The following is a 12,483-nucleotide window of genomic DNA, read 5'->3' on the forward strand; positions in this document are numbered from 1 at the left end:
TATCCGATGTGGATAGGAAACATAATAATAATTTTATTGGAAGGTAAAATTTGTATATTATCTATGTCCCATGATATAAAAAGCTGCGTTTGGGCAAACAAAAGTAGGTAATGTGGAATTGGATCACCCTCTGGAGAAAAATCAGGATGGGAAAAAATGTGCTTGAAGAACTTTTCTATGTTTAGTAGTAATTAATGCTTAAAGTACCTATTTAAGAGTAAAATTTCGCCACAAACTCTTCAGCTTAGCGTTTCCGAAAGTAATCGGTATGTAATTTGATCCTGCACGAACCTGTTGAAGATCTGTTCTAGTTTTAATTCATGCTTACAGTATCTCGGAGGAGTAGGTTCAGGCCAGTTGAGGACCGCCACGCGAGAGATCTCTCCGTCTCTGCCCTCTAGCTTGGCGACCACGGTCCACGGCTGCAGGTTTTCACGAGTTAAAGCCACGCGTATCCTGCAGATGCCTGTTGAGGAACTGCTCTCGTCCAGGTAAGAGGGGGATTGTACATTGTCGATTGATGAGAAACCTGTGGACATTTGTTACGTGATTGATGGTCTTAAGTATTACTTGTTCTGTGGTCTCAAGTCTACTTAGCATGGAATAATTTGGCACACACAAAATAAAAGAAAAAAATACTGTTTTGACGAGCCTTGGAGTTTTAGAGTAAGTTTGTACAAATAAAGTGTCTATTTAACTATTTAATTACCTGCTTTAAAGCTTTAGCGTAAGCGATTGGCATGTTGGCTACGCGACCTGAACTCGCTGCGATCACATTCAGTTACCACTCGCATAATGTTGGTGTGACACCACCCATAGTTTGTTAGCACTCGTAGCAGGGAGCTAAAGTATTCTACTCGTAAATGTGCCATTGCAAAGTTGTTCAACGAAACTTATAACTCACCAAACCCATCAAAGCGGACGAAGCGGCAATACTCTAGTTCCCGGTTCCAAGCGACTTGGCCTTCGATCACCACCCAACTGTCATAGTCGATCTTGCTCGATACACTCATTTCTTCTGCAAATTCGTTAATACAAGTGTAAATAAATAATAAATACATTGCGTAACGGCATACAACAAATTAATTAATTATTAATTATTGTTACAATTAATGATGGATAAAATGAGGCAAAATAATCGTCAACTATAGTGCTAGCGTGGCGGCATAGGGGACACTGCACGAACCAGAAGAATCAACGTGACCAAATGTCAGTGTTCATAATTTCGCCCCATTATCATCCCACCACCACATGTAGGTACTTATCTACCTTATGGGCGTGGCGGATAGAGCCCCCCTTAGTCCCCTTCTGCCCCCCCTAGGCCTCCGGCTGAACCTTGGCTGAACCGCCGCCCTAGAGCCGACAGCCGCCCACTACCAATGTCTGGCGGGCAGAGCCCTCTGGACGTTTGGGCAGGGTCCTACTTTTGTAGGGCACAACTGATCGATGTAGAAAACCTAGCAGCGGAAGTGTATCAGCTGAATGATTAAGAATCGTATATGTACCGTTCACCACGACGTAAATGCTTTGGCTCTGCTCCTGTCCGTTGATGCTGGCGTGGCACGACCATTCGCCGGCATCGCTGTGCAGCAGACTCTGGAACCGCACGCCGCACTCGCCGGCGTCTAAGCCAGCGCCTACATACTCCATGGTTGGTGATGACATGCCTGGAAACATGCGGTTTATGTTAATGGTAATAAGCTGGGAAAAGCAGATGCGGTGAGTACCAATAAGATTTAATGAATACACGTTTAAGACATTGTAGATCTCTCCATATGATATGTTTTTTTTTTATTGAAAATATTAAATATTAAGTCGAAATAAATGTGAACAAACAAGATTGAAGACAAGAAGACACTTGAAAATCATTTACTAATTCTTCAAGAAATGATATGTGTAAATTACCAGGTCCGAGATTAAAGACGGTTCCATTGGGGGCCCTGAAGTAGCAGTATCGGAGCGGCGCCCGCGCCGAGCACGCCAGACTAGCCGGCTCTTGCTCCTCAACTGACAGTGACTTAGCCTGCGCCACCAGCACGGGCTCTGAAACCATAGACAACTCTTAAACTTCTCTATCCACAGCTTTTGGTCACGTAGCTAGATGTCAACGGCGACACAGAAAAACAACTCCCGCCTTACATCAAAAATAACTCCCTCCGTTGACATTGACACATGCATCATGCATCAATCACCTTATTTACTCGGCGAAACGTGCCACAATATATGTCATAAACTTATGCCAACAAGGTCCTTTTAGATATTATTGACCTAAAGACTAAAAAAACATCTTCATTCAACAGACCTGCCACAACAGACTCAGCGACAACAGGATCCTGCATGGCCCACGGGCAGAGCACGGTGAGGAAGCCGTAGTAGTTCTCCTCCACAGACTCCAGGTCACACCGCCACAGGCCCAGGTCTGAAGTCACCGGCTCGGTGATCTGGAGACTGCAGCTGTAGTAGTATTCGGACTCGATGCTGAAAATTTAAAATAACCAAGTTTCTAACCACTGCTACGAGGTCGGAGGTCCTTTTTGGGATAGGTAGTTTGAGTTGTTTCCTACACTTGTTATATTTTTCATCTATTAGCTAAAGAAGGTGTCATACGAGGCGACTAAGTCCACAAACGAAGCAAAAAGCTATCTCGTCACAGGGGAGACGGTCCTCCAAGCCTAGAGGGTTATGCAGGTGCTAGACATCCTTGCATTCTGCGTTTCCATAATTCCGTCCCAGGCGGTGTAATGTCTTACACTATAAGCGTCTGCAGGCATTTTATGTGGGGAACACTGATGGACGATTTTAATCTATGTAATTGGAGCCGTAAACATAGCCCTTCAGTACTTTCATTAGTTAAGACTAGTTTATACTTTATAAAGTGTATTTACAGTTTATTTCAAGTTCAAGGGCTCGTTTCGTAGGAACAGTACCTGGTCTGGTTGACGTGGAAGACGTAGCGGCCTTCACTAACACCTGGATTGGCCACGAGAACTTCATGTAGTGCCGGATTACGGAACAGACAGCCGGTTACCTGCTGCGAGCTTGTCACTGAACAAGTCAGCTCTACTGTTGGTTTGTTGACCGAAACGTGGGACGAGACTTCCGGCTTTGCATCTGAAATAGGTAGGTATACGAAATGTAAACAAGTTAGCTTTTGATATGAACTAAGAAATTTAGCAGTCTATATAGTTTGATAACATATTTAGTGTTATGTATGTATATATATTAAGGTAGAAATCCTTGTATGTAACAGTCTAATTCCTATAATTAATAGCCCTTTTGTCACCTCTATTGCTTGGAATAAAATCAAAGATGACAACTATTTATATTTTAAGGGATAGCGATATATTATTCAGATTAAAAAACAAACTATAACAAAATCATCAAAATGGGAACAACCAACCTGCCGCCGTTACACTCACAAGCAACGAGTGTGTCTCCGTCACAATCCGTCCAGGCATCCCCACCATCATGGTCCAGTCGCCTTCATGCTCGTCCTTAAACACGCGGTTCAAAGCCACCCGACATCTCCCGAAGCCATCGAACACCACGTCTCCCTCGGGGCTTGTCACTTTGCAGTAGACCGCTTCTTCAGGTCCGATTGTCATGTTCACGGAGGCGTGTTCCACCAAGGTCAAGTGTAACGTGTCCGGGTTTTCTCTAGCTGAAAAAAATGATCATATTTAGGTTCTTCTTAGCTTGGCATTTAGTCAAACATACTAGTCGGTGGGCCAGCACCAAATTAGCTTAGGCACTTTTTTCAACGGCTCAACTCCGAAATGGCGCGCGGCGGCGGCTCGGAAGTTTAATACCTACAGTCAATCAAGATTAATAGAAATGAGAATAAAAGTACGACTTGTATTTATGATTCGCCTATGAGAGTCGCAATGTAGGTACATATCCCTCTTAATATTAACAGCAAAGTCTAAAATAAACAATCTTCACAAAAATGCAACGAAAACTTTTGTATAGGTACAACATAAGCTAATCCGTTTTCATTACCCTTCAAATTTATTTTTTTCCTGTTTTATCTTTGCACCATGTATTCAAGATATTTTTACCATTAACATGCACCAGCACCGGGGCTTTATAGATGATCGTTTTCCCATAAACGATGTTCCAGGTCCCAGTATGGCTGGCATCCACCGAGGGCACCACGAACCCACAGGCCTCCGTATGGTCGTCGTCGAGACTAAACAATGCAGGCTCTTCATCATTAGGGTCCTTTAACCTGCAAGTGTCGTAGAGCTCAGTGGGGTTGGCCAAACGGACGTGGATGGAATTGCCTTCTGTGATGGTTATTTCATTAATTACGGCTTCCGCGGGCTCTGAAATTATAATATTTCAACTGTTATATTTCAGTTAGGCAATGCTATACCAGATATGAGGTTTCTCGTGGAATAACTATAATTTTAAGACTATAATTATACGAGTATATATCAGTAATGGCTAATCCCAGATAATTGTAATTTGAGATTTCAATCGGTAAATAGTCCATGTCATTATCCGGGGCGGAAGTAGTTTGCATATGAAAATGACCGTCATGGCTCCTCTACACGATGGGCCAACGCCGGCCAGACGCATTTATGCGTTAGAGGGAGCAAGTGATCCCATTCTATCTCATTCTACCGCATGGCTGCGTCCCTTGGAGTGGCCGGCGTTGGCCCATCGTGTAGAGGAGCCATCATCTGTCCTCTTAAACTTGGGCAACAGGTCAGCATACGCCTGAAGGTCAATCAAAGTACATATTTTAATAATTTCAGTGAAATTTATTAAAAGCCAAAATTTATGCTAATTATAATCTACCTAATATATTGATTAATATTAAGATTTTAGTATCTTATCACCGGTACGTGAGTTGATACACGTAAAATTAGTGTAATTTTAATCAGATACCTTACCTTCCACGTAAATAATGAATGGCAGGCGCTTTTCAATGGCCACGGAGCTTCTAATTTCCCGGGATATGAGAGTCCAAGTCCCGATCAGATCCTCAGACACTTCAATAGTGACGCCACAATTGATACTAGATGACGTCACCACTTCAACTCCAGGGATATGGAAGCCTTCCATGATAGTGTACTGGAGACCTTCTGGAGTTCTAATGTGGCAGCTTTGGAAGGTTGTGAAGATTTCTGAAGCTATTGTAACTCGGTGGCTTGCACCAATGCTGGTGTCAATGAATTGTTCGTTCAGGTTTTCTACTGTTCTATCTTCTTCTATGGGGTTGCTTGGATCTATAAAAGATCAGAATGTATTATTATCTAATTAGTTGTGCTAGTTGTGACTTGCGACATCAAATTAATTTTATTAATAACAGTTTATATTGTTATGTAGATGTTCCTACCTATACGAATTATATTGTATAGGAACCAGATTTACATAGTTGCTATTGCGTAGACCGGTATATATCTCGCTGTTCTAGTATATTATTGTAATAGAGTTGATGTGTTTACCTTAACTATCTAGATTAGATACATAATAAACATTCTATTCTTTGGTTTACGTAATAGCATAGACTGGGTTTTGTTTAAACCAATGCGGTTCATATTTAATTACAAAATGTATAGCTGTGTTTATATATACCTACGTACGTGTTTATGTATGCAACTGTACATTTTAGCGCATTAAATACTGCACAAGTTGTTTTATTAATCGCGACTGTACCTTGCCAACTAAGTGTAATATTTTTATTCCTTCGTAAATCGATTGATTTGTGCAATTAAAGCGCGATTAATATAAGTAATTATGGTGTAATACGGACAGAATATTTAGAGGCGATAACGCTGATAGCAACGAGGTTACCATTGATTAATTTTAGTTTTAGGCTTTAAATCTTTAATTACTTATCACGTTACTAGAGTCAGACCGAGATAAGTCTGCAACGATTTTGATAGCACACGCAGTGCAAGTGTTATTTACGTCATAATTTCGAGGAAGTTTGACGTTTAAAATAACACTTGCATTGCGTGTGCTATGACATGTCTCGATATTGTTTTTTTTTTGAATGAGGAATTCCATATGGGTCAATATTATTAATGCGAAGGTACCTTAACCTAACTCAGGTACCTTTTCAACTTTTCATGCTTTTAGCATGGAGAAGGTTTGAAGTCCGAGGAAGGACGTAACTATAGGTTAGTTTCTATCAATACTAGTAATCTATATTCCAACTATTTCAAGCAGAAAGAAGTTAGTTATAACCAAATTCATACTTATGTAAATATTTGTATCTTACTCACCTTCTTGTATGATAGTAAACGAAAGTCTGTTCTCTGTATGCACACCGCGATTACTGAACTTCCCGATAAGTTCCCAGTCTCCGATCATATTGTCTGTTATAGGTCCAACGGATAGCCTGCAAGCTACCCTGTTGAGATCAACGAAGTATGCTCCAGTCGGCATGGATCTTGAAGACCAGTACGACAGTCCGGATGGCATGGTGAACTGGCAGACGTCCACGTCACCAGTGCCTGCCACCTCCAAGAAGATAGTGCTGCCCAAGTTGACAACATGCTGGGTGGGGTTCAATGTTGTTACGTTGTATGCTTGATCGTATGGGTTGTTTTCATCTGCAAAGATATAAAGTTGCAAATATCGGTAATGCGTGGTGGTGGTGGTGAAGGGTGAAAATTATGTTTCCAACTGTGGTTTAACTCTTACTAGACATTGTGTTCCCTATTATTTATTAAATCAAACTATATCTATTCGCAGCAATATCACATTATTAGCAGCAGTAGCACCGTCAACAATCTCTGCTTTGCCTTTAAGGTTGACTAGTTGAGAATGCTATTGGCATTAAGTCCGCCTTTTGTACGATAAGTTTTTCTTTTGTGCAATAAAGATTAAGCAAATAAATAAATGGTTCATGCTTTAAATGTGTATGTCTATGTGCCCACACACCAACCCTTTCTGTTCAACAACAAACAATAATTAAATATATGAAAAAATATAAAAAGGCACTTTTTACATTTTGCTTCTATGTACTCGTATCTTGTCCGACATCCGATATCGGATCGGACAAAATGAAAACGCGCTTTAATAACGGACATACCGTATAACTCCATATTAATAGGCTGACGAACTTCATTGTATCCCCACAAAGAGGAATCAAAGGTCCCATAAACGGTCCAATTTGCCAAATGCGCTTCCACTAACGGCCCGATAGCGATACTGCAGGTAGAATCCGTGTCCTGAGCCAACTGGACGTCGGGATACTCCCTGTCCCGGGTAACGAACAAGTCCTCGTCATTAGGAGTCACCAAATGGCAGGAGACTACCGAGCCAGAGCCGCGTACAGCAGGAGTCATGGTACTGCCAAAGTTGACTACGTGATTAAATATAGCATGGATTGTCGTCTGCCACATGGAGTCAGGGTTTGCAGAACCTATAATAGAAACGTTACTGTAGTGACATAAAAAACTTGAGGACTATAATAGAACTAAGTTTTGTGGCAAAAACGATAAAACGAGCGTTTATCGCTGACTGTATTTTTCTTACCAAAGGCAACTAGGTAATTACTTATAGAGATATTTCGGAAAACCCCAAACACAATTAGTTTGCATTATTTTCACAGTTCCCATGGCCACCTCTTGTCTCCATCATCAGATCAGCTCCATGTCAACGTGTGTGATTGGCATATGTATGCAAAATTTCAACTCAATCGGGAAGTGGGTCAAATTTAGCTTCCGAGATTTGACCCACACTAACAAACAGGACAAGTCAAATAAAAGCTTGTAAAAAAGAAAAATACTGACTTCTCCAAATTATTTCAGCATTCTGGCAACGTCTGTGTTCTACGTTGTTTTCCTCGTAGGATCCACATAGAGTCCATTTTCCGAGCAGTGAAGAATCCATAGGCCCAACCACTACCCTGCACGAGACGTAGTGGGAACTGCTGTGTGCTGTAACTCCAGCTATTTGGTCTCCAACATCTACGGTCGTACCATCTGGTTTCGTCAATGTACATGTTTCAGAATTCATGGTCCTTGGCAAGTTTATGTCAACATCTAACCCAGTTCTCGTTCTAAATTGTAAGTCGCTCGGCCATTGTGTTTCAACAACCTTTTCTTCTTCAGAACTTGAAACTTCTGCAAATTACATGGTTTTATTATATAGGACATACATCATGATTATCATGAATACTTGACATCGAACTAACATCGAGATTGCCTAGTATCACAATGCAATGCCCTGACCCTAATGTTAAAGTTGCTAAATCGTGAGAAGAGTAAGTTCGTAAAAAAACGAATCAATATAAAAACAAGTTTCCTAATAAAATAAATGCTAACTACGTTTACATAAAAAGGAAATTTAATAAGCCAAGTTCTCAACACGAGTATACCTACCTGAAGATTCTTGTGACGTTGCTTCCGAATTTTCCGATGAAGCATCATTATGATCTTCAGAAGTCTCTTCTGAAGTGGCAGTCTCTTCTGCTGATAGTTTAGAATTCTCTTCCGAAGTAACTGTTTCTTCGGAGTTAACAGTTTCCTTAGACGCATCGCTTCCTCTTATTGTTACGTGAACTTGTTCCATTAATTCGTTCACCTCGCCATCTTCAGATGGTATACCAGCATGCAGAGACCACAACCCTTCATCATTTTCATCTAGATCATTTATTCTTACTCTACACGTAGAGAGACTATTAGTAAGGTACTCATATTTATCAGAAAGTGTTTCACTTGCCAGTAAATCGATGTTGGTATTCGATGGAGTTACAAGGTAGCATGTTGACGCCGTATTTGGAAATGTAATCACAGTAATTTCTACAAAATGTCCTTCATCGAAAAGTTGGGGTTCTATATCAGATCCATTTATGCCTAGGGGTAAAAAAAGTTACATATTAATGTTACGAGTAGTACTTAATGCTTTATCAAGCATTTTTGAAAAGAACATCATGTCAATTGGTGCAACCAAGAATACAGTCAATTTTATCTTAATTTTAATGCCTATTAAATTATAGTGATCAGGTGCAGTAGTATGTAAACTCTTTCTTTAATTCAATAAAAATCTGTCAGATTATGTTGATATTTCCCGGTACTGTATAAAAACATCTTACAATAATTCCTTGTAAATCGTACAAATTTAAAAATTCTAAAAGGACAAAAATACTCGTGGGCTATCCTGTATGTGCAATTGTGTTTTGTTTTGTTTTTATTTATTACCTGCCAGCAGCAATGCCAGCCACAAGGTCCCCGACGCACGCATGTCGGTCCTAACTCACCACTGGCCACTGATCAATTAACTAATCGTTAACCTTGCACACCGATAACAAACACATTGTTATCCTACACCCTTCCAAGATCTGTTCTATTTTGTAATCTTATCTTGTCTTCAGTTAAATGTCCGATAGCAGCAGCGCGAGCTCCGGGATCTTCAAGTAGCGACTGGCCAAGGTATTGCGGATCTTGTATGTTTATCTTATTTGGCCATTTTGCCTTTTGGCATCCAATCGAATAGTTTATCGCGACTGGCGTTGAAGTGTTTGTCTAAATCTCTACTTACAACAATATGTCACCAGGAATTTAAAAAACCTGTTTCAAATTCTTGTTAAAATCACAAGTTTGGCTTTTGCATCTGAAACCTCGCCTTATAGTATATAGAAGAGACGTCAACAATTGATGAAAATTATTTTTCAAGCCACTGCTCTGACATGTGACAATAGATCGTCTGTAATATTGAATAGGAAATAACGCTTAATTGTATATCTGAATAACAGTCCAACAATGTTTTAGTTTCACGATCTTTACACATTACTCACATTAGTTATGAGACTAATCGCATGTGCATAAAACGGGATTTATTCGCGTATAAGAAAATTTTAAAATTTCACGGTCTTGGAAACAATGCTGTTCTCAAAACGTTAGAGGTAAATTTTATTATAATTATGTTTCAGTTGTACTATTTAGGATGTACTACACTCTTAATTTCCACTCACTGATTGGTTGACTCTAAACCAAAATCTGCGCATAAAAGTCATTACGTAATTTATGGTACGGTGTAAGGCACTTTTAAACGTTAGTATACAACGAGGTATGTATACATGTGTAATAATTATTACTGCCCAACGCAAGTAACATACCTAAGTAAATAGTTCGGCCATTTTGCGTTCATATTTGTAGAGCTGTAGACTATGCATAATTTGCACAAGGAGAATAATAGGTGCACGTTTTGCATATTGTACGCCAATCAACATGTTTACTCGGCGATTCAAGATCCTATGACACCGACAATCACTATTATAATACCCGTACCTTATCTACATACAAACTTAGAGAAGGGCGACACCATTTTTTTTTAATTTCGAACCTATTTAGAAACCTCGTTATTTTTGAAGACCACATTCGTGTGCCTTGTGTTTATTTTACTTCAAACTTATGTTTACTATTATTTATGTATGGATGCCCCCGCCCTAAAAATATATATTTAAAACTTTAACTTATAAACTAAGTAGCGACTGACTTAATAAACCTATGTTCACATACAGATAGACGAGACCGACATGTCGGACTAGTTGGACATGACGAAACTACGAGTATAATAAGGGTTCCGTTTTTTTCCATTTTGGCTACGGAACCCTAAATTGCACTACGATTTTTCAAAAACTCTTATGGCTGAACCCACTGCACTTTAAGGTGATCTCGGCCTATTGTAACACAATACTTCATGAGAACCGATAAAAATAATTATGTAGGTACATACTAGAGTCTATTCGGAAAAAAATAGTCGTGGAATGTATTGGGCCCCATACATTCCACAACTCTTCTCTTTCCGCACAGACTCTAAGTATGTATTATCTATTCTGTGGTATGACGCCTGATGGAATAAACTCTCAAATTCTTCAATGGCAAAAATTATTCTATACTTCTGTCTGTAACATGGACGTTTCATATGCATTATTGAATGTGTGTACTACTCGTAAAAGGTTTTTTCTTCTCTTTATTTATTTTTGTATACATAGATCACATAGATATAGATCATCGGTTCTTATGCTTTGTGAACTTGTAATATATAACAAAGTTGGGCAAAAACTTTTTATAATTTATTATATTTCTTTAAGTGAGAACCTATAATTGGCTGTGATTGTATTGTAATTTTTGGATACACATATATAGCGTTGTTGGTTTTTGTACTAAAATAAAATAAAAAGCCATGAAGCTAACTCTACATCCGTGGCATAACCATGTTCGTTAATGTTACGATAAACGTACTTAGTTGAAAACTATCAGGCGTATTCTGATTTTAATAAAAGGTTATAAATTAGATCTGCTCGCAAAAAGGACTTGAATCTTGCCCGAAGCGGTGATCTTTCCTTTGACCTTTAATTTAAAAAATCATTAAGGGCCTTTTAGTACGACTAAACCTTTGATTTGACTGCCAAAGAAAGATAGAGCGCCGTAATTAGTTTTTTCGTACATAATAAGACAAAATTAGCAAAATAAAAATAATAAGTTTATTCATGGCTCAATGAACTTCATCTTTTCCACATAATTAACCAAATCCACCACGGCTTCGCCCCAGGGTGGTCAAGGCATAAGGGCCATCATCGGGTGCGCGTGCTTATACGCACATGAATGAGCATTGTGCGCCCGGGGTCTAATCGCGCGAGAGGCTGACCGCTATTACGGGGCGGTCTTGTTTGGGATTATGCGGTCACTTTATTATACTAGTAGGCAAGAATATTAAATTCAATAGATTTCTTAACACAATAGAATAACGTCAGTAAAGCTACATTACAAACTGGCTTACATCGGGCTCAGAGTCAAAGACAGAGCGGCTTGGAGTGCACTGGTGAAAAGTGTCCACAGACGACACGTCCGTCAGTCATGAGGATACGACAAAGATTTCTTGAAGTCTGTTCTAATGTGTCAATAAGACTAAAGTAGCTGAAACGTTTTATTATCTGGAAAGTAGCTGTGTAGCATTCATGAGTTAATCTACAGAAAGAGATGCAAGATTATTGAGACGTTATTGTCAATATTTAATTGCGTTTAATAAGAAATAGGACATCCAGCTTCAGTAAATGGTTCTTAATCTAATATTTAGATTAAAGTTAGACCAAGAAAAGTCTGCAGCGATTTTGATATCTCACGCAAGGCAAGTGTCATTTTAAACGTCAAACTTCTATGAAATTATGACGTATAAATATATAAATAACACTTGCACTGCGTGGGCTATCAAAGTCGCTGCAGACTTTTCTTGGTCTAACTCTAGCTATTTTTTGTGGTACAAATTTGTTGATGATTAAATTTTTGTTTGGGCCTTATGTTATAGTTAATTAGAACGTATAATTTAATAATGAAGATAGAAAAAAAATTATACAAGTTTCATATCTAATGGTCACCACATGTGCACTTGTGCAGGCCGGGGGGTCTACCACTGCAGGCGCACGCGCAGGCGCCGACGCCACTTAGCTGCGCTGGAGATTGAATGCATTAACGTGACAATACCCTTAAGCACTTGGACACGGATTACTCCTTCTCGGCG

General features: G+C 39.4%; 1 protein-coding gene across 1 annotated transcript; it reads right to left on the reverse strand.

Annotated features, from left to right (window-relative positions):
- Window positions 1–224: 224 nt before the first annotated feature.
- LOC134668361 (uncharacterized) lies at window positions 225–9,371 on the reverse strand. Its single transcript, XM_063525844.1, has 14 exons — window positions 9,162–9,371; window positions 8,343–8,816; window positions 7,752–8,084; window positions 7,049–7,381; window positions 6,237–6,566; window positions 4,899–5,234; window positions 4,059–4,325; window positions 3,401–3,661; window positions 2,928–3,111; window positions 2,303–2,478; window positions 1,906–2,043; window positions 1,506–1,667; window positions 905–1,018; window positions 225–529 (listed from the first exon to the last, which is right to left on the reverse strand). The coding sequence occupies exons 1-14, from the start codon at window positions 9,202–9,204 to the stop codon at window positions 240–242; spliced, it is 3,441 nt and encodes a 1,146-aa protein (XP_063381914.1). The 5' UTR covers window positions 9,205–9,371; the 3' UTR covers window positions 225–239.
- Between the last annotated feature and the right edge of the window lie 3,112 nt (window positions 9,372–12,483).

This window comes from Cydia fagiglandana, chromosome 1 (genome assembly GCF_963556715.1).
Source record: "Cydia fagiglandana chromosome 1, ilCydFagi1.1, whole genome shotgun sequence".
Classification (NCBI taxonomy): domain Eukaryota; kingdom Metazoa; phylum Arthropoda; class Insecta; order Lepidoptera; family Tortricidae; genus Cydia; species Cydia fagiglandana.

Coding starts and splice junctions, on each gene's coding strand:
- LOC134668361 (XM_063525844.1), bottom strand. CDS start 9,204: ATGCGTGCGTCGGGGACCTTGTGGCTGGCATTGCTGCTGGCAG. Junction 3,112..3,400: donor TGTGAGTGTAACGGCGGCAG/GTTGGTTGTTCC, acceptor TACCTATTTCAG/ATGCAAAGCCGGAAGTCTCG. Junction 1,668..1,905: donor CGTCTTTAATCTCGGACCTG/GTAATTTACACA, acceptor GCATGTTTCCAG/GCATGTCATCACCAACCATG.